At 48.1% G+C, this 23,068-nt stretch overlaps 1 protein-coding gene across 1 annotated transcript; it reads left to right on the top strand.

The window, feature by feature from the left end:
• Window positions 1-5,780: 5,780 nt before the first annotated feature.
• LOC122394197 lies at window positions 5,781-19,848 on the top strand (the record flags this gene model as incomplete). Its single annotated transcript, XM_043390919.1, has 6 exons — window positions 5,781-5,959; window positions 9,541-9,633; window positions 10,066-10,413; window positions 12,379-12,452; window positions 15,176-15,290; window positions 17,068-19,848. Coding segments are annotated over 6 exons (972 nt in total), but the record flags the coding sequence as incomplete, so codon positions are not given.
• Window positions 19,849-23,068: the final 3,220 nt, after the last annotated feature.

Genomic DNA, 23,068 nt, shown 5'->3' with positions numbered 1-23,068 from the left:
GGCGCCGTTGTTGGGGCCTTAGGCCTTAGAGACACTGGTGGGGGCATCACTTAGGCGTGTGTGGGGCCCTGAAAGTTACTGGTGGCCCTTCATAGGCCGGCAAGGGCCCTCAGAGGTCGGTAAGAGGCCCTCAGAGTCACTGGTAAGTGACCGTCAGATGCGCTGCATAGGGCCCTCGGAGGCGCCGGTGTGGGGGCTCTCAGAGCCGCTCAAGTAGCCGAGGTAGTAGGCACTGGTGTGGAGCCCTTAGAGGTGGCAGTGGAGACCCTCGCAGGCGCCGTTGTGAGGGCCCTCAGAAACAACGGTGTGGGCTGTGGGGCCATAGCAAACGGGTATGGGGCCCTTACAGCTGATCCGTTATTGACCGGCGAGACCCCTCAGGGCCGGCCAGGTCCCTCAGAACCTGGCGTGAGGCCCTTCTGGAGATAAGTGTGGTTACACAAGAGCCCATGGGGTGTTCTCACAAGCCCTGTGGTCTCCTTTCCGGTTAAAGCGTTGCCAGCGCGGGCCCTCTGCCGCCAATTGGCACCGCAGGGCCTCTCGGGCCCGAGGGGACCCTAAACCCTTTAACGGACACGTGCCATTCGCCCCTAGCCATACCATTGAATCCAAGTGATCACGGGCCGTTCAGGTAATCAGGGGCCTCTCAGGTGACCAGGGCCTTTCAATTGACCAGGGGTCTTTCATTTGACCAGGGGCCCACCAGGTGACTAGGGGACCCTCTGATAACCAGAGGGCGGTTATACCAGGGGCTCCACGGGTAACTAAGGGCCTTTATGTGACTGCAGCCGCCCTTCATATTACCAGGTACTCCCCGGGTAAACATGGGCCGTTCAGGTGACCAGGGTTCCTTCAGATCACTGGCCAGGGGTCACCCAGGGGATCAGGGGCTCTCAGGTAGCTAGGGGCCCCTTGGATAACTAGGGGCCCCTCAGGTATCCAGAGGCCCCTCATATACCAAGAGGCCCCACTGGTAACCAACCAGGGGCCTCTCAGATTATCAGGGACTCTCACGCAATCACGGGCCCCTTAGGTAATCAGGGGCCCCTCAGGTAAGCAGTGGCCCCCAGGAAACCAGGGGCCCCTCAGGTAACCATGGGCCCCTCAGATAACCAGGGCCCCGGACCCCGTAGCCAGGGGCCCCTCAGGTAACCAGGAGTCCTTCAGATAACCAGGGACCAATCAGGTAACCAAGGCCCCCTCAGATAACCAGGGGTCCCTCAGATAACCAGGGGCCCCTCAGATAACCATGGGCCCCTCAGATAACCAGGGACCACTCAGGTGACCAGGGCGACCCTCAGGTAACCAGGGCGACCCTCAGGTAACCAGGGCGCCCCTCAGGGCCCCCATGGCCCCCCTTGGGTACGTCACTGCACTCAAGTGACCCAAAGGGCCCACTTGCATGTTTGATGCCAAAGGGGGAGGCCATGGCCTCTTGGCCTCCCCCCTGGATACGCCACTGCCATGGCACGTTCCTGGGATTCCAGTGCCGTGCCAAATTGATTCAGTTCGCTTGGCGGCCTCCGAACCGGTTTTGGAAATCCGACTCAGGGGGGGGGGAGATGTCAGGTCATCGGCTGCACGATTGTACTGGCACCATATCTGGCGATCTGGAGAAAAACAGTACCGTTGTTAAGGTACTTAAACAATTTGATTTAGGAGGTGTTAGTACCAATGTTTGAAGGTTCCAAGCCGAACCATCTACAAAGCTAGGCGGTGCGACTTGACGGCTAGGCGGTGCCGACTTGACGGCGTCGATTGTTGCATCAGAGCTAGTTGCGAGCCAAGCAGCTACCCACATGGCTTCTGGCCACAAGGGCTCTGGATCGGGTCCAGGGAGCCTCCTGCGCTGATTCACACAGGCTCCGGTACTGGGTTCGAGTTCATTCCGGTACTGTGTCTGGAGGTTCCAGAGCTGAATCGACAAATATTCTAGAGTTGTATGGATAGTAGGTAGGTATTGTGCATCCCCGCTAATTCGGTCGCTATTGGTCGAACCCTTGTCTGGAGATCAATAAAGTTATATCAAAGATTGATATATCGCATGATATTTATTACGTCATCAACAGGAATGTGTCCCGGTTGGTGCGATAATTTTTTGTTTGCGTTGTGCACTATGTTGCTGCTCTGCCCATTGTTCTTCATGAAATCTGTGCTTTCCAGCATCCTGCATCGAGAATGATGTGACTTTGAGATTTGTCATTTATCTGCCCTATGTACATTCCCTCATGTATCCTAACCCTGGATGCTGGTAAAGCATGGTGTAGCAAAAGAAATCAACATGATCATCTTCACTGTTATCTTGATGAACATCACTGATATAAAAAATGAGAACCTGGTGGCATCGTGATTGTGTGGAACGCCATGTCACGTTCCACATCATCGAAAGATGCTACATTTTTCACGAATGCTCATGGTTAAATGAATCTAAATAACTTTTTGTTACCATTAATTTCAACTCAAAGTATGACGCGTTAACCCCTTTATAAGCACAGCATTCTATGTATTAAACAGAGTGAAATGCCATGAAGACAAAATAAAAGTACGTGTGCACTCCTCAGGCCCGATTTTTTTTTTATTTTTTTTTTTTTTGACGGACAATCTTATCCTTCCCTCCTTCTGCAAGACCCCGCGACCTCTTTAGGAGTCTCGTGCTTCGTTCAAAGGCGCCGACCATCCCTAGGTGTGGTCTGTGGGGATTTTCGCAATGCCAGTGACCGCCGTTAGCGGCTTAGGAGCTTAATGGCGATCTTCTGAAGGAAGGGCGGCATTGTGAAATAATCCACGAGAGAGCAACTTCTGACAACCCGGTGGCGACGTATATGGTGCATGCTTTGTCCTTGCTTGTTGAAAGATGACCGGAAGATTTTCCATAAGCTTGTCTTGATAAAGATGGCGCATGTCGAGCACTTGCGGTTCACTTATCAACAGTCGGGCACTCCTTGTTTTCATAAGAACGTGATAACAAGAGAGGTTGTCATCGGCTAAATGCCACGAGACTTAGCATAACGAAAGGGATAAGAGTGGACGAGGGATAAGAAAAGACAGTTGTTTCACCTTACGAAATCTCAAAAGTCCTACGGTAACTACGGTACCTATCTCCACAAGGTGTTATGTTTGATACAATCATCCAGGTCATGGTTGATGATTTTACTGTATGAGAGAAGAGAAAGCTCTGTTTGTTCTCATGTGCTTTGTTTTCTAAAGCCACATCGCTGTTGGGCCTATTTGGCCCTGACGTAGACAGCTTTCAGCAGCTCTTGTGGCTCGCATTGTACTATATCCGATAATGGCTCGAATACGCGAAGAATGACATATGAAATATCGAAAAACCGTCGTAACGGCTAATTTTTTTCGGAAGACACCCTTGCGGTGGCTACCGGCGGATGTTCACCGACATTTCTCCTTATTATTTTTTTTTAAGCTACAGCCCTGTCACAGGTTGAGAAATAGCCTGTCGCACCGGGCTCTGTCAGGGATATGGATCTTGTCGGGACATTAACTGCCGTGTGCCGCCGTCTCTAGCAGAAATTAGATGACACCCGATCACCTCGGTGCGGGGTCACCGGGGGAGAATCGTGTGGGTGGTTTTACTACACAGCTTTCTCTATACCTTCAGAGTCTCGGTGGTACGTACGTAAAATGCCCAGTAATCCCTCGATGCAATGTTGTTACGCAAGGGGTAACGGATTGTTCATTCTGCCTAGGACCTGCTAATGATTACATTGATTAATGGTGGCGAGAAGACAGTAGCCGCCAGACAATTGTTCGTGTGGCTTACGTACGAGATGTTCATTGGTCAGCGTGCTTTATATGTACAATATACATCACATCATGTTTCAAGCTGCACAAATATCCTCCTAGTGCCAAGGTGTCTTTTAGGTGACACATACACAAGTTTTGAAATACTTGTTGAGTAGCTACTGATCATCGCACACGTTTACATGCAAGGGAACGCATATGTTGAATTAATATGGATTTGAAATGCATTCACGCGACTTTGACAAACTATTCGCATGCTGACAAATCTTTACACCGCCGGAAATATCCATTGAAATGTACATACATTGTGCACAAAATGAGAGGGTATGCCGTGACTGAAGGGTATGTTCAATGTGGTATTAGATTTCAGTATCGTATTTGAAATATCTATCAAAGCATCTCGAAATGACTGTCAGAGGTGGTATCAACCCCTCTCTTCGGCCGTAGAGGGTTAAAGTTAAACCTTACTGATAGGTTTAAACTTCGATATCACCGCGCGGCGGGTTGAAATGAACCGATATAGAAAAAATGCCTCCCGGGTTTTATCAAAAAGCCTGGTGAGTGCCTGTGTTGGGAGCAAATAAACTTCCACGATGAATGTTGGCCCTATACTAAGGGCCATCTTATTATACATATGAGAGCGACCTTCTGCCCTTAATTAAGCCGGGTTCACACCGGTTTTCCGGTCCGGAAAAATTCCGTCTGCCGGGCTGGCACCAAAATGTTGAAATTGTCGCTAGATGTCAAAAAAAGTCGCTAGAACCGGAAAACCGGAAAGTCGAGCCGGAAATGTCATAATCATCAACCATCAAGTACGATAAGTAGGTAGTAGGTACCAAGCAATCTCGCGAATTATTTTGAAATCGAACATACTTGTGTGACGGCTTTACAAGTCCCTGATGCAGTTCCACCCAACCGAAAATCATCCATACTTCACTGGTAGGTATATTAGCAAGATTAATACAATTTAACATTTACAGCATGCGGGCTGGGTATCGACAAAAAGACACTAATAAATTTCAATCGCGCTTTGGCTGTTGTTGGTTTAAAAACACTTGCGAACAAAGAGGAATTGAGGGCTGGGCAGGGCGCATTAGAGACGGCGAGCTTGATATTACGCTTGCTGATGTAGATGGCTGGGTCTCAAAATCGGTCATCTGACTGTCACTGAACTCTACTGCCATAACCCGCGCCCCGCTGGGGGTCCTAAATTTCCACGCCTTGCTGGTGGAGGTGTTTAACATCCCCCCTTTTAACTCGGCTCCTGGGCCACGTAGCGATACGGGGAAGGCGGCGTTCGAAAGAGTGTCAAAATTAATGACGAAATTAATTCGGTCACTTTTTTTGGTCAAATCAAAGGTCAGGTCACCAGAGGTAATGGAAAGCCGAATTTCACCGATTTTCAGGTCGAATGTCGACGATTTACAACAAGCCAACGCATAACTTGGCATCAATTTTCTCCCATTGACTTATAATGGGGGGGGGGGGTCACAAAATTGACCTGACCTTAGGTCACCGATATCAAAATTCCGAGATAGTTATTTATTTAAATTGTGTACATATTGTTGCCCTTATCAATCGCTGAGAGTTTCAAAGAGGTCGGTCGCTCGATGTAGCATATGGAAGACGTTGAAACTTTGTATGAGGTGAGGTCACTTGAAGTGACCTGGTGACCTGACCTTAAGTGACCTTGGTCTACAATTTTTACATGTGCAGAAAAGATGCATGATAAGGTGTGCCAAAAACAGCCGCCGTTTTTTAGATGTTCGCGAAAAACCACAGGGAGGGTTCAAATATCCCCCCCACCCCCACCCCCAGCAGGGCGCGGGATAATATCCTTGGCATTCAGTACCATCGTATTTCCTGAATCTTCTACTTGCGATTGAATGGCAAAACTGCCTCCACCCTCCCGAGCTGCTATGTGCTTGTGTAGGAGGGCATCGAGGGCAGAGAAGTGTTGTCAGCGCGTCTTGTAGAATGTAGATTTCAGAATCTGCTCGGCTGGCTCCACTTCGTAGACGACGGAAGTTAGCAATACGTACATTGTGCTACCTGTCCTGCGGCCGGCTCCAGCGCTTGATAATCTCTTCTGCAGATACTGGCTCCGCTCCTTCTACAACCAGCGCGTCCGCAATGTTGTTCCACAAATTCGCCCTTTTCACCGCTTCCTTATAATATTTATCTTTTTTATTATAAAGTCATGGATATTTTCCAACCAATGAAATTAATTTATAATTTGAAAAGGCCATGAGTCATGTGAAATACAAAAACAGGAATGTAGCTATCACTCCGTTTGAGATGCAAATGTTTTGAAATAAAAATGAAACGCCGTCAAATTTACGCTTGAATTTTATATTCTCGTGAAAAATCGCGAGACTATTAGGGCACCGTTGGTTAAATTGGTCCTGTAGCGCTGAAACATAACATTATTTCCCTCGTGCCTTAATTTCATATCACAAACGGTGGCTATCCGGCTAGGCAAAAGTTGAGATGATTTCAACTTTTTGCCGGACCGGAAAATCTGGCTCTCCGGCCTGCCGGACCGGTCAAAAGAAGTTGCCAGATTTGCCGGTTCACACCAGTTTTCAATTTTCCGGCACGGAATTGGCCATTTTTCCGGCCCGGCAGACGGAATTTTGCCGGTCCGGAATCCGGTGTGAACCCGGCATTACCAAGAGACAAAAATTGCCTGACCGAATAATTACGAGCGAGCGAGCGCAGCGAGCGAAGTGAGTCTTTTCAATATAACGGAAAAATCTCAGTATGAGCGGCCCGGCCCGGCCCGGCCCGGCCCGGCCTGTAACGCTTTTGAGAGGCTTATATCTCAGCAACCGCTTGACCGATTGGCCTGCGGTCTTTTTTGTTGGGTAGCCCCATCCCTTCTACCCCGTAATTGACTACTTTTGATACATCTCAGTGAGCGTCGTGGCACGTGCCACGTGAAAAGTCAAGGGTGTTCAAGCTGTTTTGCAAAAGTAGTGATTTTGAGAGGCTCATATCTCAGCAGCCGCTTGAGCGATTGACTTGCGGTAATTTTTGTAGGGTAGCAGCATCCCTTCTACCCAAAATAGGATACTCTCGATGCATGTGGGTCACCCCCAGTGCACGTGCAAAATACAACAATAAGAGGTGCCAAATTTGTTCCTATTTCAGTAACTCGGTAATTACTGGGGCGATTTCGCTGAAACTTGGCATACAGGTAGGCACCCACCAGGCAATACATTCCCATGTGTTGCGGTTAGGGTGCTACTGCACGTGCGCACGTGCAGGGGGCGTTTCCAGATCTCGAGAACGGCTGGGCCGATTGCGCTCAAATTTGGTACACGGTTGGAGACCAGTTAGTAGGGTGCCGTGCAAAAGCCATTTTGGACCCCGTTTGCACGTGCGCACGTGCAGAATGCCGCTTCCAGATCTCAGTAACGGCTGGGCCGATTGCGTTCAAATTTGGCACACCGCTAGCGACCGGTTAGAAGGGTGCTTTGCGCAAGCCCGTTGGAAGCACCCTCTCGCCCTTCCGCACGTGCAGGGCTCACTATCTCGCTCGCTCGTTCTTCGCCCAAAAGGCGTTTTACTGGTTTCAGGATACTAGGAGAGCATAGCAAGCGGCTGTAACGGCAACGGGTTATCTCAACGAGATGATTACGAGCGAGCAAGCGCAGCGAGCGAAGCGAGTCTTTTCAATATAACGGAAAAATCTCAGTATGAGCGGCCCGGCCCGGCCCGGCCTGTAACGCTTTTGAGAGGCTTATATCTCAGCAACCGCTGGACCGATTGGCCTGCGGTCTTTTTTGCTGGGTAGCCCCATCCCTTCTACCCCGTAATTGACTACTTTTGATACATCTCAGTGACCGTCGTGGCACGTGCCACGTGAAAAGTCAAGGGTGTTCAAGCTGTTTTGCAAAAGTAGTGATTTTGAGAAGCTCATATCTCAGCAGCCGCTTGGGCGATTGACTTGCGGTAATTTTTGTAGGGTAGCAGCATCCCTTCTACCAAAAATAGGATACTCTCGATGCATGTGGGTCACCCCCAGTGCACGTGCAAAATACAACAATAAGAGGTGTCAAATTTGTTCCCATTTTAATAACTCGGTAATTACTGGGGCGATTTCGCTGAAACTTGGCATACAGGTAGGCACCCACCAGGCAATGCATTCCCATTTCCCATGTGTTGCGGTTAAGGTGCTACTGCACGTGCGCACGTGGAGGGGGCGCTTCCAGATCTCGAGAACGGCTGGGCCGATTGCGCTCAAATTTGGTACACGGTTGGGGACCAGTTAGTAGGGTGCCGTGCAAAAGTCAGTTTGGACCCCGTTTGCACGTGCGCACGTGCAGAATGCCGCTTCCAGATCTCAGGAACGGCTGGGCCGATTGTGTTCAAATTTGGTACACCGCTAGCGACCGTTTAGAAGGGTGCTTTGCGCAAGCCCGTTGGAAGTACCCTCTCGCCCTTTCGCACGTGCAGCTGCACGGCTCACTATCTCGCTCGCTCGTTCTTCGCCCAAAATGCGTTTTACTGGTTACGAGCGAGCGAGCGCAGCGAGCGAAGTGAGTCTTTTCAATATAACGGAAAAATCTCAGTATGAGCGGCCCGGCCCGGCCTGTAACGCTTTTGAGAGGCTTATATCTCAGCAACCGCTGGACCGATTGGCCTGCGGTCTTTTTTGTTGGGTAGCCCCATCCCTTCTACCCCGTAATTGACTATTTTTGATACATCTCAGTGACCGCCATGGCACGTGCCACGTGAAAAGTCAAGGGTGTTCAAGCTGTTTTGCAAAAGTAGTGATTTTGAGAGGCTCATATCTCAGCAGCCGCTTGGGCGATGGTCTTGCGGTAATTTTTATAGTGTAGCTGCATCCCTTCTACCAAAGGTCGGATACTTTTGATCTATGTGAGTGACCCCCTGTGCACGTGCAAAATACAACATTAAGAGGTGTCAAATTTGTTCCCATTTTAATAACTCGGTAATTACTGGGGCGATTTCGCTGAAACTTGGCATACAGGTAGGCACCCACCAGGCAATGCATTCCCACGTGTTGCGGCTTGGGTGCTACTGCACGTGCGCACGTGCAGGGGGCGTTTCCAGATCTCGAAAACGGCTGGGCCGATTGCGCCCAAATTTGGTACACGGCTGGGGACCAGTTAGTAGGGTGCCGTGCAAAAGTCACTTTGGACCCCGGTTGCACGTGCGCACGTGCAGAATGCCGCTTCCAGGTCTCAGAAACGGCTGGGCCAATTGCGTTCAAATTCGGCACACCGCTAGCAACCGGTTAGAAGAGTGCTTTGACAAGCCCGTTGGAAGTACCCTCTCGCCCTTCCGCACGTGCAGGGCTCACTATCTCGCTCGCTCGTTCTTCGCCCAAAAGGCGTTTTACTGGTATTTATAACTGGGAATAGTCCGACGTGGTCCGACTAACGGAACTTGACAAATCGGATTGAGAGATGAGGAAGTAGCTAAAGGTGCAACAAAGAAGCACTCGAGCAAAGAAGCTCCCGATAAGCGCTCGAGTGTGCATTGGCTGTGGCAGGCTGGGGGTCGTGTGAAGACCGTAAATCGATGGTCTAAGCGTTCGGAGTGACACTGCAGGGGAGTTATCAGATATAAACATTATGATAAAAAAAAACAGTTGCCAAATGGGACTTTGTGAGTACACTGTGAAACCAACGTCATTGTTATTTCCCTCCGTGTTTTTTTCCGGGTTCAATCACACTCTCCTGTATAAGAATTAAGAAGATACTTGTAGCTAAGTAAGCTAACCAACCGCTCATTTTTTGTTCACAGTGAGGTGATCGAGAAGCTGCTCATTCGGTGGAAGTACGACCTCTCCACAGTATTCTCCAGTGAGAATAGAGACACCCTCACCAGCGGTATTGCGTGAGTCAGCTCTCTCTCTCTCTCTCTCTCTCTCTCTCTCTCTCTCTCTCTCTCTCTCTCTCTCTCTCTCTCTCTCTCTCTCTCTCTCTCTCTCTCTCTCTCTCTCTCGCTCTCGCTCTCTCTCTTTTCCTTTTTCTTCCTTTTGATTCTTTCTTACTTGTCTGTGCTCATACGGTCCTTGCCTGGAAGAATCCTGGTTTGGGGCGTTGATCCCCTGATAGTTTGATAAATTTAATAGTATTTTGCATACCTGATGTTATTTTACCTAAAAAAAAACACTATTTAAGATATCATTATATCCCAAGTGTAGCCTACAATTTGTTTTTCATTACCTCCCCAGCCTCATTGCATTTCAATCGCTGTTACGACTCATGATTTTTTTTTTCACGATAATGGATCGTTTTGATCAACGGTACGCGCTTCATGTTTCAGCCGGAACAGTTCAGCACCTCCACCTCCGCCGTCCAAGACCCCGAGCCGCTCGTACGGGCCTCCAACGCGCTCTTACGGGCCTCCAACACAAGAGGAGACCCGTGCGAGAGGCTACAGCGCTCCGTTCATCAGCGCGCAGACGCTCGGCCAATCACAGTTCAGGCCGATTCAAGGTCAGCGCGGCCGGCCAATCGGCTTCGACAGCGGTGTGACGTCATCGGTCGGCTCGGCCTATCAGAGCGGCCCGGGCGTGGTGTACAGTGTGCCCTCGACCCGGCAGAAGCCGCCCCCGGAGCAGCCCTATAGCGGCTATCGGGCGCCCAGCAACACCAACTCAAACACTTGGGGGTGAGTGCCATGAGGAAGCAACTAATAATGTAGGTGTTTAGAATTGAATAGGTACACTATTCAATTATTGTACGTTTAACCATCGTTGGCTGATTCAGGAAGGTCGTATTTGACATTGCGATGGACATGCTCCTCAAAAAGTTTGTGATTTAGAAAGTCATTTTCTTTTTGTCATTAAGTTTGCATTTATTACGGAGCGAGCGAAGCGAGCGTAGTCTTTCCTTAGATTAACGGAAATTTCTGAGTATGAGCGGCCGGCCGTGGTCACGATTTTGCGACGCTTATATCTCAGCAACCACTTGACCGATTTACACGCGGTAATTTTTGTAGGGTAGCTTCATTCCTTCTACCAAGTATCGGACTATTCCCGATGCATGTGGGTGACCCCTTATGCACGTGCCAGTGCCACGTGCAAAACGAAGATGTGTCACTTTTGTAATTGTTACAATATCTCGGTAACTACTTGGCCGATTGCGCTGAAAGTTGGCATGTAGGTAGGCACCCACTAGGCAACGCATATCCATGTGCCAGAGTTGGGGTGCTGCTGCACGTGCGCACGTGCAGGGGTCGATTCCAGATCTCGTGAACGGCTGGACCGATGACGCTCAAATTTGCTACATGGTTAGGGACCGGTTAGTAGGGTGCCGTGCAAAAGTCAGTTGGGACCCATTTTGCACGTGCGCACGTGCAGGGTGCCGCTTCCAGATCTCGAGAACGGCTGGGCCGATTGTGCTCAAATTTGGCACATCGCTAGAGACCGGTTAGTAGGGTGCCGTGCACAAGTCAGCTGGAGGTACCCCCTCAAAATTTCGCACGTGCAAGGCTCACCCTCTCGCTCGCTCCGTTAGTCGCCCCAAAAGGCGTTATACTGGTTACATTGTTACTGCCATTCCAATGGATAACGTCATTCCAATTCAAACATCAAAGCCCGTGGCGATGCTGCAACTAGTTGCCACACATGTGGATTAATTGGCGCACCGAAATGCATTGCCTGCCATGAACAGTAGTCTGCCTTGTGCAATGTGGCAAAATTCATCTCCGTGCACATTTGGCTTCAGATCAATTAGCAGTGGTGTAGTGTATGGTTGTTGTTCCGCTTAGTGGTTCAGAACAGGATAATGACACAAAAATCTATTGTAAGTACGCTAATGTCGCCATTTCCGGCCTGCAATGTCGTGACATATGGTCAGTGAAAGGTCCCAGAAAGCCCTACGCCATGTGGAATGGTTGGCAAAGCTTAGTGCACTTGCAACTGCTAGAGGATTATGACAATGCAGCTGTCCCGAAAAAAAAACATGTGATGAATAATGCTCGTTTAGTTTAGGCTTGGGACCCTTCTGTAATGTCACGGGCAGTGACATTTCCTAAGCTTAGCAATGTCTTTTTTAACCAAAGATAGGCAAGTGTTGGCCTTCTATTATAATTAACAATGTTCTGGTGAGAGTTGGGAAGAGTTAACATACATTTTGGCACTTTTACTTATGTTCTCATTAGCCCCTGCACCCATTCTGTGGTATGAATATTTCAATTTTATTAGGATCACTTCGAGACAAGTAATTTCACCTACTGTACGCATTTTTCGCGACTGAAAACACGGCGTCGCTGTGGGTACATATTACAAGCACGCAGCCCTGTGTTATGTGTGCAGTGCTATACAGACACCATGCGTGTCTGTATAGCACGCATGGTGGAAAATCAAGGAGATGTATGATGCACTCGTCTAAGCGCTTCTCATATTGGTAAGCTAAAATCATGGTGGTAAAATCATGGTAAAATGAAATCAAAATCACAGGTGCGGATTGAATCATCCATGCTAAAATCTAATCAATGGGAAAAAGCGAAAATCTATCGACATAATATGATGTGAGCGCAACAGAATATTATCTCGTCCCGGGATTTGAACCCCTCATCCTAGCATGATAGCTCCGCTGACACCATTTTTTATTGACTGTGTGTGTGTTTCAGTTACAGTTTTTCGGTGCCGTCGTCGCGGCAGAAGCGGCAGGCGTCAACCGTTGGCCAGCTGTGTCCCACGGCAGGTGAGCTCCGGTTCTGAGAGACGACAGCCTCCGGCGGATCTTCAGGAAGGAGGCACTGGATTAGCGATGTCAATCGGATACCAACTTTTTGGTACCTACCTGTACCGATGCCAAATCGATACCAACTTAGTATTTGGTATTTCAAGGCGAGTGCCTTTGTTATTGGTATTATGAATCTTCACAAATGTAAAAGAGACTGAGAATTGGTAAAAGTTGGTATTTTCCTCATATTCCCAAGTCGGTTCGGGATTTCGGTATTTTCCATGAATATTGCTGGTGTTTGGTTTAGTATCGGTATCACGATTTTCCGTAATTGACATCACTACACTGGACGCTGCAATACCCACCCTCTAATAAATAAATCCAATTCAAAAAAGGAATTTCGGTGAACGAGTGTTCCTAGCGGCTTAGTCAAAAGCAAACTTTTCCAAATGAACGCTGTTTAGCTTTCTTTCTATGCAGGGATAACGATAGAATTTCCTCAAGTTCGGATGCCGAGGAAGGGCAAATGCCCCCAGTGACCCCAATGACCCCCAATGACCAAGGGTCCGTTAGTGGTGATGGCTTTGACAGATTAACTGCTGTGATCACTGACAGACTGCTGATAGACTGTCTATCGACAGACAGATATACAGACAGATAGACAGACAGACTGCTGTGATCACTGACAGACTGCTGAAAAGACTTTGACAAACTGTTAGCGTTGGTAACTGCTGATGCCTGATAGACTGCTAGTGCTTAAAAGTCCTGAGACAACTGCTATATCAGTGCCTCAGAAGAAGTCAAGAATAAGGATGTCTAGTGCCCGACACTGCTGAGATATTGTGACGAACTTTGTCCTGTTGTGAGCTCCAGGATGACTTTTAACAGAGTGCTGACCCTGGAGACTGCTGAGATGACTCTTATGCTGCCATTTCATGTTTTGAAATGACTTGGAAGTATTCGTGCTGCCGAATAGTGGTGATGGACGCTAACACTTAGACAATGCTGAGACCCAAGAGATGAACTTGTTTAAAATGGAAGCATTGACGCAGTTTGCAACAACTGCAAACGCTAGCCCCAGTGCAGTGTCACAATTTTTAATATTGTCTGGCATTTGATTCGAATGCTGTATCTACAGTCTGCGGTGTACCTATAATTAGTGGGCCAGGTGCGAAAGAAACAAATGTTTTCTCTTGTTTTCTCTTTTTCAAAGAGTTGTTTTCTCTTGGCCACCATAGGGCAAAATATTACAGAACAGAAAGAAGAATAAGATGCTTTTTTACATTAATTTCGTTTTGTGTTTGCATTAGGCTTCAACATGTTACTGCCTAAAACATTGCGCAGTAATCCGGAGCTTTAAGCAAAGCAAACATTGCAAAAGTATCCACAAAACTTGTTAAGTAACTGTTCCTGTTCAAAGGTTTATGCATGCTCTACTTATCAATTCACATTCGTCGTTTAAGTTTGTATAACAGTATATATGCGGCAAATGCCCCGCTCAAAAATGACCGTCTTAAAGGTATAAGACGTTAAATCTCAAATAAGCCACTCTCACCAAAAACGATCGCATGCCTACTATTTACAGCTGTATTGTGCTAAACTAGAGGCGTTAACCTGTTCTTGTGTTGCGGTAGGTACTTCACCGTTCTTATCATATCCTGATCGTATCACCCCCTGCCTGTATTATATAAGTGGTTATATAAAATCGAATTTCTATCTCGTCGTCCGTAGTCTGGCTTCATCCGACAACTCATGCCCCCCCCCCCCCCCTCCCAGCTGACCGCATTTAAAGATAATCAAACCACTGAGCCATGTAGCTAGAAAACCCATGTGGGTCACACACAGATGACTGCAGCCTCCTGAGCCAGATTTTCCCCAAGTAATCGCCTCGGCCGCTGTTCAGCCGTAGCGGACGCCCGTGATTTCTGGCGCAGGTCACCCCCACTCGGATTGACTAGCTAGTAGGGGTCAGTGCAAGTGGCCTTGCTCCTTTTACGTTTGTAGCGCAAACTATAAAATAGACCATCTTAGATGCTAAACTGTTTGAGGGATTGATGGTTGACGCTCGATGGATTGCTGATGTGTTTAATCGTGTGTGACGAATGACGTTGCATGGTGCAAGGTGGTGTCATTGGGTACTTGAAGCTGCTTGTAACTATGTTAGTTTTCCAGCTGGTTGATCTGTCTGCATTTCTATCGATGTCATCACTAGATGCCATATCGATGTCATTGATGAGTTCTTGTGTAATGTGTATGTCGACCTGAATGATGTGTCCAATGTCCTAGGATGATAAGTTGTGTGGATTTCCCATTTTGAGCGGCCAGTTGTTCATCAAATTTGAATCAGTGGGAGTTTAATATTGAAAATAAAGGCCTTAGCATCGTGCTAATCAATATAAATGGAGAACGACAATACGACGGCTGGTGCATACCGCATCATCAGAGCCGATGATCATATCAGGACAGTTTTGCTTTTTTACTTTGTTTTTGAAGGTTGTTGAGTAGTCTGAAGACGGTCTTCCTGTTTGCTGAACTCCCAACTGTCCCTCCCCGCTGATCTTTTCCCTTTCCTCAAGCTGCTTCCTCCCACTGCCAGCCCCAATGACCCTCCCCCCTCCCCCTTACACTGGTCACTGACCACTCTCATTGACACTCCCCACCGACCACTCTACACTGACTATGGACTCCTCTGACCACTCACCATTGACACTCCCCACTGACCACTGCGCTTGCGTCCCCAGGTCAATTTGTAATGCCCCGGGCGGGGCTCAACAACCGGGGAGAATGGCGCTACTTGATCAACATGGGGGAGCTGGACCAGCAGTACACACAGCTCATCAGATCGGAACGCTGCCTGTGAGTACCACCGGCACGTGAGGTGTGAACGGTGCCTCTCTGAAGGCCTAAACGTTTTGTTCTTGTTGAGAGTGGAGACATGAATTGAAACTACATGTTTGTGTGTGTATAAAGCTTCATTATTTACCAAGTATCAAAACACGAGAAGCATTAGTTACGGAGCGAGCGAAGCGAGCGTAGTCTTTCCTTAGATTAACGGAAATTTCTGAGTATGAGCGGCCGGCCGGCCGGCCGGCCGTGGTCACGCTTTTGAGAGGCTTATATCTCAGCAACCACTTGACCGATTTACACGCGGTAATTTTTGTAGGGTAGCTTCATTCCTTCTACCAAGTATTGGACTATTCCCGATGCATGTGGGTGACCCCTTATGCACGTGCCACGTGCAAAACGAAGAGGTGTCACTTTTGTAATTGTTGCAATATCTCGGTAACTACTTGGCCGATTGCGCTGAAAGTTGGCATGTAGGTAGGCACCCACTAGGCACTGCATATACATGTGCCAGAGTTGGGGTGCTGCTGCACGTGCGCACGTGCAGGGGTCGTTTCCAGATCTCGGGAACGGCTGGACCGATTGCGCTCAAATTTGGTACACGGTTGGGGACCGGTTAGTAGGGTGCCGTGCACAAGTCAGTTGAGACCCATTTTGCACGTGCGCACGTGCAGGGTGCCGCTTCCAGATCTCGAGAACGGCTGGGCCGATTGTGCCCAAATTTGGCACATCGCTAGAGACCAGTTAGTAGGGTGCCGTGCACAAGTCAGCTGGAGGTACCCCCTCGCAATTTCGCACGTGCAAGGCCCACCCTCTCGCTCGCTCCGTTAGTCGCCCCAAAAGGCGTTATACTGGTATATTAGTATATAGTATATAGCATTAGTACATTAGTGCCGGTCCCGTAGCTCAGTTGGTTAGAGCGTTGGACTCCGCGTGGTGAGAGCACGCGTTCCCGGTTATAACAGTCCGGGTTCGAAGCGCGACGGGCGCTCGACATTTATGGGCCTCCTGACAGGTATGGTTGCGGTTGGTGGCAGGCCGTAGCCAGGCGAAGTCAGCGAGGGGACCGGCCGTGCGCGGCTTTGTGCGCACGTTAAACTTTGGACTCTAAATTCTGCCATAGAACTGGAATTGCGCGATCGGAGGGTAGAGGGCAGGGTCATCGCAACAAGCTTCGCTTAGCGGTGGCTCTGTCCTTGTGAATCCTTCCCATCAAAAGGTTCGGACAAAATTTATAAAAAAAAAAATAAGCATGCAATAAACATAAATAGTGTCAATTAGTTTAAATTGAAACGTCTACGTCATAGAAGAGCAGTATAAATTGAAACTTCTGCATACTGTTTGCGAAGTAGCTTTTGTCTTGAATGGCGTGAGCCGATTTTGCGTAGATTATACATAGAAGAGCACATCTTACCTTGGAGGGAAGTGCAGTAGATTTATTCCGTTAGCTCGCGCTCTACTTTCCACTGCCCCCTTCCTGGTCAGCCCTGGATCCGCCTCTGGACGGTGGCCGGTTTCCAGAAGAGCTACTGCCTCCTTCCTGGTCATCTCTAGATCCGCCTCTGACAGCTGACCTGTGACCTGTCGCCAAGAGAGCTACTGTCTCCTTCCTGGCCAGCCCTGTATCCGCCTTTGGACCGGTCTTCAGAAGTCTCCGGTCTCCAGACGACTGCCCCCTTCCTGGATATCTTTGGATCCGCATTTCACATCTGAACTTTGACCGGTCGCCAGGTCCATTCCCCTTTCTGGCTAGCCCTGGATCCGCCTCTGACGTTTGACCGGTCACCAGGTCGAGCCAGTGCAGCGGCCTGTGCACTGTTCCTGCCGGGATGACAGCTACGTGCCAGCAGCAATACGTGCAAAAGAAAATGGTCGGCCTGAACCCCAACGGTGGAGAAATGTACACCGATCTCTACTGGATCCCGCATTGCTGCGTCTGCCAGATCTCGTAGAACCGGAGTTGGTGGGGTTTGTAGAAAGGAAGGAAGGCCAGTGAGCCGGGGTGTACCTCAGTTGTGGTCTTCTAGATTCGGTAGACGCCAGTGGAGTGAAGAATCGGGAAGTCAATGGGCTGGGTCGACTTCAGTTGTGTTCTACTGAATTCGGTATAGACGCCGCGCGAGAAGGAATGGTCTGCTGGAATGACGCTTGTAGGGTCTGATGAAATCGGTAGAAACGGGTGGAATGTGTACGACGGAACGTTGATGTGATCCCTACTCATTGCTTGATATGGGTTAGCAGTTGTTGCGTTCATTGAGAGAGATATTGGTAGAAGGTACCGGGTGTTTCTAACTAGTGACTGATGCTCAGGCGCTTAAGGCGTCAAGAAGGTAAACCTCAGGCCAGACATGAAAAATCTCGGGAGCGCAGAGCGACTACGGACGGGCCAGGCCTTTCGAACATACCGTGTATCATCCCACGACTGCTGAAGGATCTATGGCACGATTTCAGTCAGTTGGTCCGCGTAAAACGTGCTAGAACATCGAGCGTTTCACTAAGCAGCCACATCTCTTCACCACTGGGCGAGGAAAGAAGTGTGACTGACGCGTCCATTTCAATGTCACGCACACGCGAATCGTCAGAGATGTGACTCTGCAGGGATGAGCACTTTTCTGACTGTGGCTGATGGACGCTCAGTGCTAGGCTAAACACTGAAGTCAGCTGAGATAGTCAGTGAATAGGAGAGGATGAAGTCCGTTTCTATCAGGAAACTGACAGTTTTTATGTTATTTGACCGGTACGGATGTCATCCTCGATAGAACGTGTGAGGTCGTGTGGCGTTTTCACGAGTGGCGGGTCGATAAAGGACTCCAATAGATGACGCGGGCGCCATCTGTAGCTGATTGAAGCGCTTCACGATCCGACGATGCGCGCAAAGTGTGTTTCGCGGAACTGCTGGTCCGAATTGGCGGAGAACCTCACGACGTCTGTCGCAAGTGGGCTTGAGGTCTTGGTTGGTGAGAATACCACTGTAGTGCGGACCTTAAAAAGATATTGTGTGATGAGGTATGATAAGGATACGTCGTGATCAATCCTCAGACGCGAACTCTTTGAGAAGAATCGTACTTGTGGATGTATGCGCTCGTAACAATACAGTGCGTAGCTATTGCTGAGTGAGTGGTACATTGATGATGGCTATTTGAGCTCGTAGCAATACAGTGCGTAGACATTGCAAGTGAGTGGATGTTGCAGTCTTGTATCATCCTCGTGTATTGCCATTGACCTCCGTAACAGCAGTGTGTGACTGAATGAGCACGTGAAATTGGTGTGACGACAGATATTGATGTGAATGGCGGACGGGAAGTAGTGTTTGCTTAGCGACTGTTGTCGGATTTTTGGAGACTATCAATCGCTTTAAGCGCTTTACTTTAATGAAAAACGCACGTCAAGCCTCCTCAATACCTTTAACCCTGGAAAGCTGAAAATATCATCTTACTTTCCTTTTTGACTTTCTGTTTATTCATATCGCTCGTCTCGTGCCGTATTTATTTATTTTTCACCTAGCGCTGAGTCAGGCATAAAAATCAGACTAATTATATGCAGTTACTTGAACTTTTGGAACTCACCGAAAATGGCTATTTTTATATGGTAGTGTAGTATGTGTTGCACATGAATTAATTATCGTAAATCATTTATAACGGGTGGAATATGTGTTCAAGGGTATATGCTGCGCTGCCCGTTCAGTCAGAAGGAATGTTTTGCAGATAAACTCAATGCAGACGCAAAAGTTAGCATAAATCAACTGACGCCCGGTATATGATTGTTAGGCGTTGCCTAGCGCTGGACCGTCCGTCCAACAACAGTACTCCAACGTATGGCACGAGACTGGGCTTCTTTTGACTTCTTTGTCGCTATTTTTGAGACACTACCAACGCCGACGGCGCTGATTTTGGGAAAACAATAGGCCACCAATTGGCAAAGGTTATCTGTCAGTTGATCACTTCATGTGGTGGATGTTTGCGAGTGTGCGCGTGTGTTTATACACGCGCACACTCGTGAATGTATTTGTGAATATGTGCTTGTGCATGTGTCTATATTTGTGAATGTGCGTGTGTATCTATATTTGTGAATGTGCGTGTGTATCTATATTTGTGAATGTGCGTGTGTATATTTGTGAATGTGCGTGTGTGTTTGTATCGTATGCGTTTGATGTGAGCCAGCAACAATGCTCACGCAGAAATGGAAGGCGGGATTTCACTCAGCTTATCATCACCGTATCTACGCTGGTTTATTGACTATGGTGTAGTATCTGGATTTTTACTGGTTAATCTATAAACAGTGCTGGCGTTAGGCTGCTTAGATATTTTACTCAGATGCAAGAAAACTTATTTGACGTCAACCTCTACCCCAGAAATATGATGAAGTAGACTCGTTCACAAACGGATTATGTTATGAGCATTGAGCATCATTTTTAAACCCGTTAGTACTATGCGCTTTTTTGCTCAGTTCTCTTGGGTAATTGATTCTGGACTAATATATTTATTCAGGCACACTGCGTGGGTACCTATTTCGTTGCTCGTGTCATGAATTGTCACCACTTGTTTTTCGCATGAAATAAAGTTGCAACTGATCCATGTGTTACATGCGTGTTCAGTTATTTATTGCTGAGAGCCACTTCATCCACAAATTACGAATAAGTTAAATTGATTCAATATGGATACATGAGAGCTCAGTAGCTTCATTTCTCAATTTGAGTGAATTCATCTAATAGAAATGCTCGACTACGTCTAGAATCAATAGCTAGATTCAAAGCTCCTCGTCTTTCATGGGGTATAAACCTGAAGAGGCAATGCTGGGCATTGCCGGACCGCAGGTTGTTTGAAAAAGAAAACGTCAGAAAAGCATCAGGGGCTGTTGGAAGCAGGAACTGATCAGTTCGCGACGCTCTACTAACCGTTCTCTAGCAGTGTGCCAAGGTTGAGTGAGATCGGACAAAGAAATGGACGCCTAGAGATGGAATAAAGTACGATTTTGGATGGAGTAGATTGGGGTGGGTTAGGTTGGATGAGGTTAGGCTTAGTCAGTTAACAGGTGAGGTCAGGTCAGCTTAGGCTGCTTTTTATCGATGAGTGCTTTTATCCTTGTGTACTTTATCGCCTAACGTACACTTGCGTAGGAACATTTGCGTACGTACTTTCACGATACGTACTTTCGTCCGAAAATCGAAACAGACTGCAGACATGCCGACTGCAGCGTCATCTTCATCCGAGTAGCCTGGCTGTCGAATTGGTGCTGCAGATAGCGAGGAAGCTCAGCTCCATTGAGCTGGAGGCCGCAGGTAGCGGTGCCGCTGTAAGTCAGCTGACATAGAGGGCAGCACTGAGCATTCACGGAAACTGTCAACATATGATAACAGCATTAGTATGTACAATATCGGTGGCCTAAGGTCAAGTGGATTTGCGACTTCTCCAGTATAAGTCAATGGGAGAAAATTGAAAGGCACCTCTTTTGGACGAATGTCATAAACACTAAAAACACCGAAATACAGGTAAACATGACACACTGAACCGGAAAATGACACCCGTAACCTTTTTTATGTCTGTGAGGTCATCCCAATCACGAATGATATCTAGCAGTTTTTTTCGCTAATACTTTTTGATAGAGGCATGCTAGAGCAATGAAAACACATAAGATTTGTTCAACTCAAGTTGACGTCAAGTGACGATATGGATCGCCAGTGATATGCAACACGACCTTTTCCGGTCAGGTCATGACTTTGGCCTGAGGTCAAATTTTCACCTTGATCATTCAAAATCAACTTATAGTCAATGAGATGCCTATCAACGGGAGAAATAGGATGCAGGTTACAGTAAGCAAGTTTTGTATGTATTTGTATTTGTTTTTGCGTCAGCAGACCCGCCCAGTACCCGGAATTCGGTGAAGGGTAAGTAGACCAACTATACCCTCCCAGAACTATCTCAAGCACCGCACAGATAGGGTCCAACGATATGAAAGGGGCAATACAGGGCATCGCCGGACCCCGCAGGTTGTTTGATAAACGCCAAAAACGCACCGCAAACAACGCAAAAACAAAAACAAAAAATTGCCCGCACCTGCCGCCCGCCACCAAACGCGTGGATTATGTCATCTCCATCCTCCCGGTGGGGATGCGGAACTGACGGCGCAGAGCGGGTTTCCGACCGTCATCTCGCTTGTCTGATTAATGACAGCCACCGTTCCGTGCTTCTATCCTCAGGATACTGAAATCCTTCTCCTCCACGCCGCAACCCACCTCCGGGCTGGACAGGCATCTTTATCTCATGCGGGCTGCTCCCTTGGGGCGGCGCCGCTGCTCCCGAGGGGCGCACCCCGCAGCCGGGTGCAGTGAGTGCCTTGGGGCTGGGTGGCCTGTCCTCTGGACGGGCTCAGCCCCGGCGACTCACTAGGGTGCCTGCCCAGACCAATGTCTCCCCCTAGTTCCTATCATCCCCCCGGCTCTGAAATGGTCTTGCCAGACCGAAAGGGCCTAACCCAACAAAACAAAAACAAACAATGACAGCCGTAATCCACCTGTCACCGATGTCTGCCGGATGGCACCTACTGAGCGGGTAAGAATGGGGGGGGGGGGTTAACCTGTCTGCCGATGGTTAAAACTATGGTTGCGGGTAGGTACCGGGTTATTCACCGGTATAAATTGTATAAATTGTGATAAATTGTTTTCAGCGTGCTATCAACCGTAGCACAATTGTGAACGAACCGGTACGATGGCCGCGTATAGTCTGTTTCAAATCAAGCTTGTGGTCGGAGTTCCTTCAGTAATTCGCTCCTCCGTTCAATAATTTACGTACCTATTTGAATGTAAGAATGTAATTTACGTGTGCAGAAATCACGTACCATGCTTTCAGCAGGGCGCTTCGGCCGCAAGCTTGACATGGAACAGACTATAGTACCTAAGCTCAGAGTGTAATGCTATTTATTTCGCAGTGGTAAGCTCTCGGCTTTTACTTCTCATAGTTACACTGAAACACATGAACACTATTTCAACCCACGCTGAGGAGTCTCTGTTTCTCATCCACTCTGCAATTATCAGTGATGACTTCACAAAAATTCAACCCATCCGGCCTCATTACGTTGATTTCATGCAACGGTCCTTCTGCGTGGCTAGTCATGGTTCCAATAAAGGACGACTATAAATAGCACTATTTTCAGTCCAGTCCATTCCACCAATGTCGTAATCAGCATATACATAATAGCGGGCGTCATGCTCAAATGTTATATATGATGCATAACTACAGTTGCTGCTGCGTGGTCATCGCACCGCAACTGCGCAGTACGCGCTCCTCGAAACAAGTGTCCAGGCGTACCGGCACGCACACCGCTCGGGCAAATCAGTGGGACTTTGAAGGGAACATACCACTTTTAACCCGCGCCCCGAAGGGGGGGGCGAAACGCCCCCCCCCCTGTCCTTTTCCGTCGATATCTCCTAAACGGCTGCAGATATCTCCACCAAACTTTCAGGACCCCTCCGGGCATCACTTTTACACATCGTTACCAAAAAAAAATCCAGAGGCTATGATAGGTTGGCCACAAATGACGTCAGAATGACATCATATTCTGCCATTTTCGACCGAAAAAGAGCTTCGCGAGATCTGTCAGGCCTACAGCTTTGAAGATACAGAAAAAAAAATGATCAAGACATAAAGGTGTAGAATTGACAGGGCTACAAAACTGCTGTCTCGGAATTTTACGATTTTTGAATTTTGACCCCCAAAAATAAAAAGTATTTTTTTGGATATATTAGCCAAAAAATCAAAAAGTTTTTGAGTTTTGAAAAAACGGAATATATATAT

This window comes from Amphibalanus amphitrite, unplaced genomic scaffold, assembly GCF_019059575.1.
Source record: "Amphibalanus amphitrite isolate SeventyFive unplaced genomic scaffold, NRLGWU_Aamphi_draft 000579F_arrow, whole genome shotgun sequence".
Lineage (NCBI taxonomy): Eukaryota > Metazoa > Arthropoda > Thecostraca > Balanomorpha > Balanidae > Amphibalanus > Amphibalanus amphitrite.
This window is presented reverse-complemented; position numbering and strand designations above follow the sequence as displayed.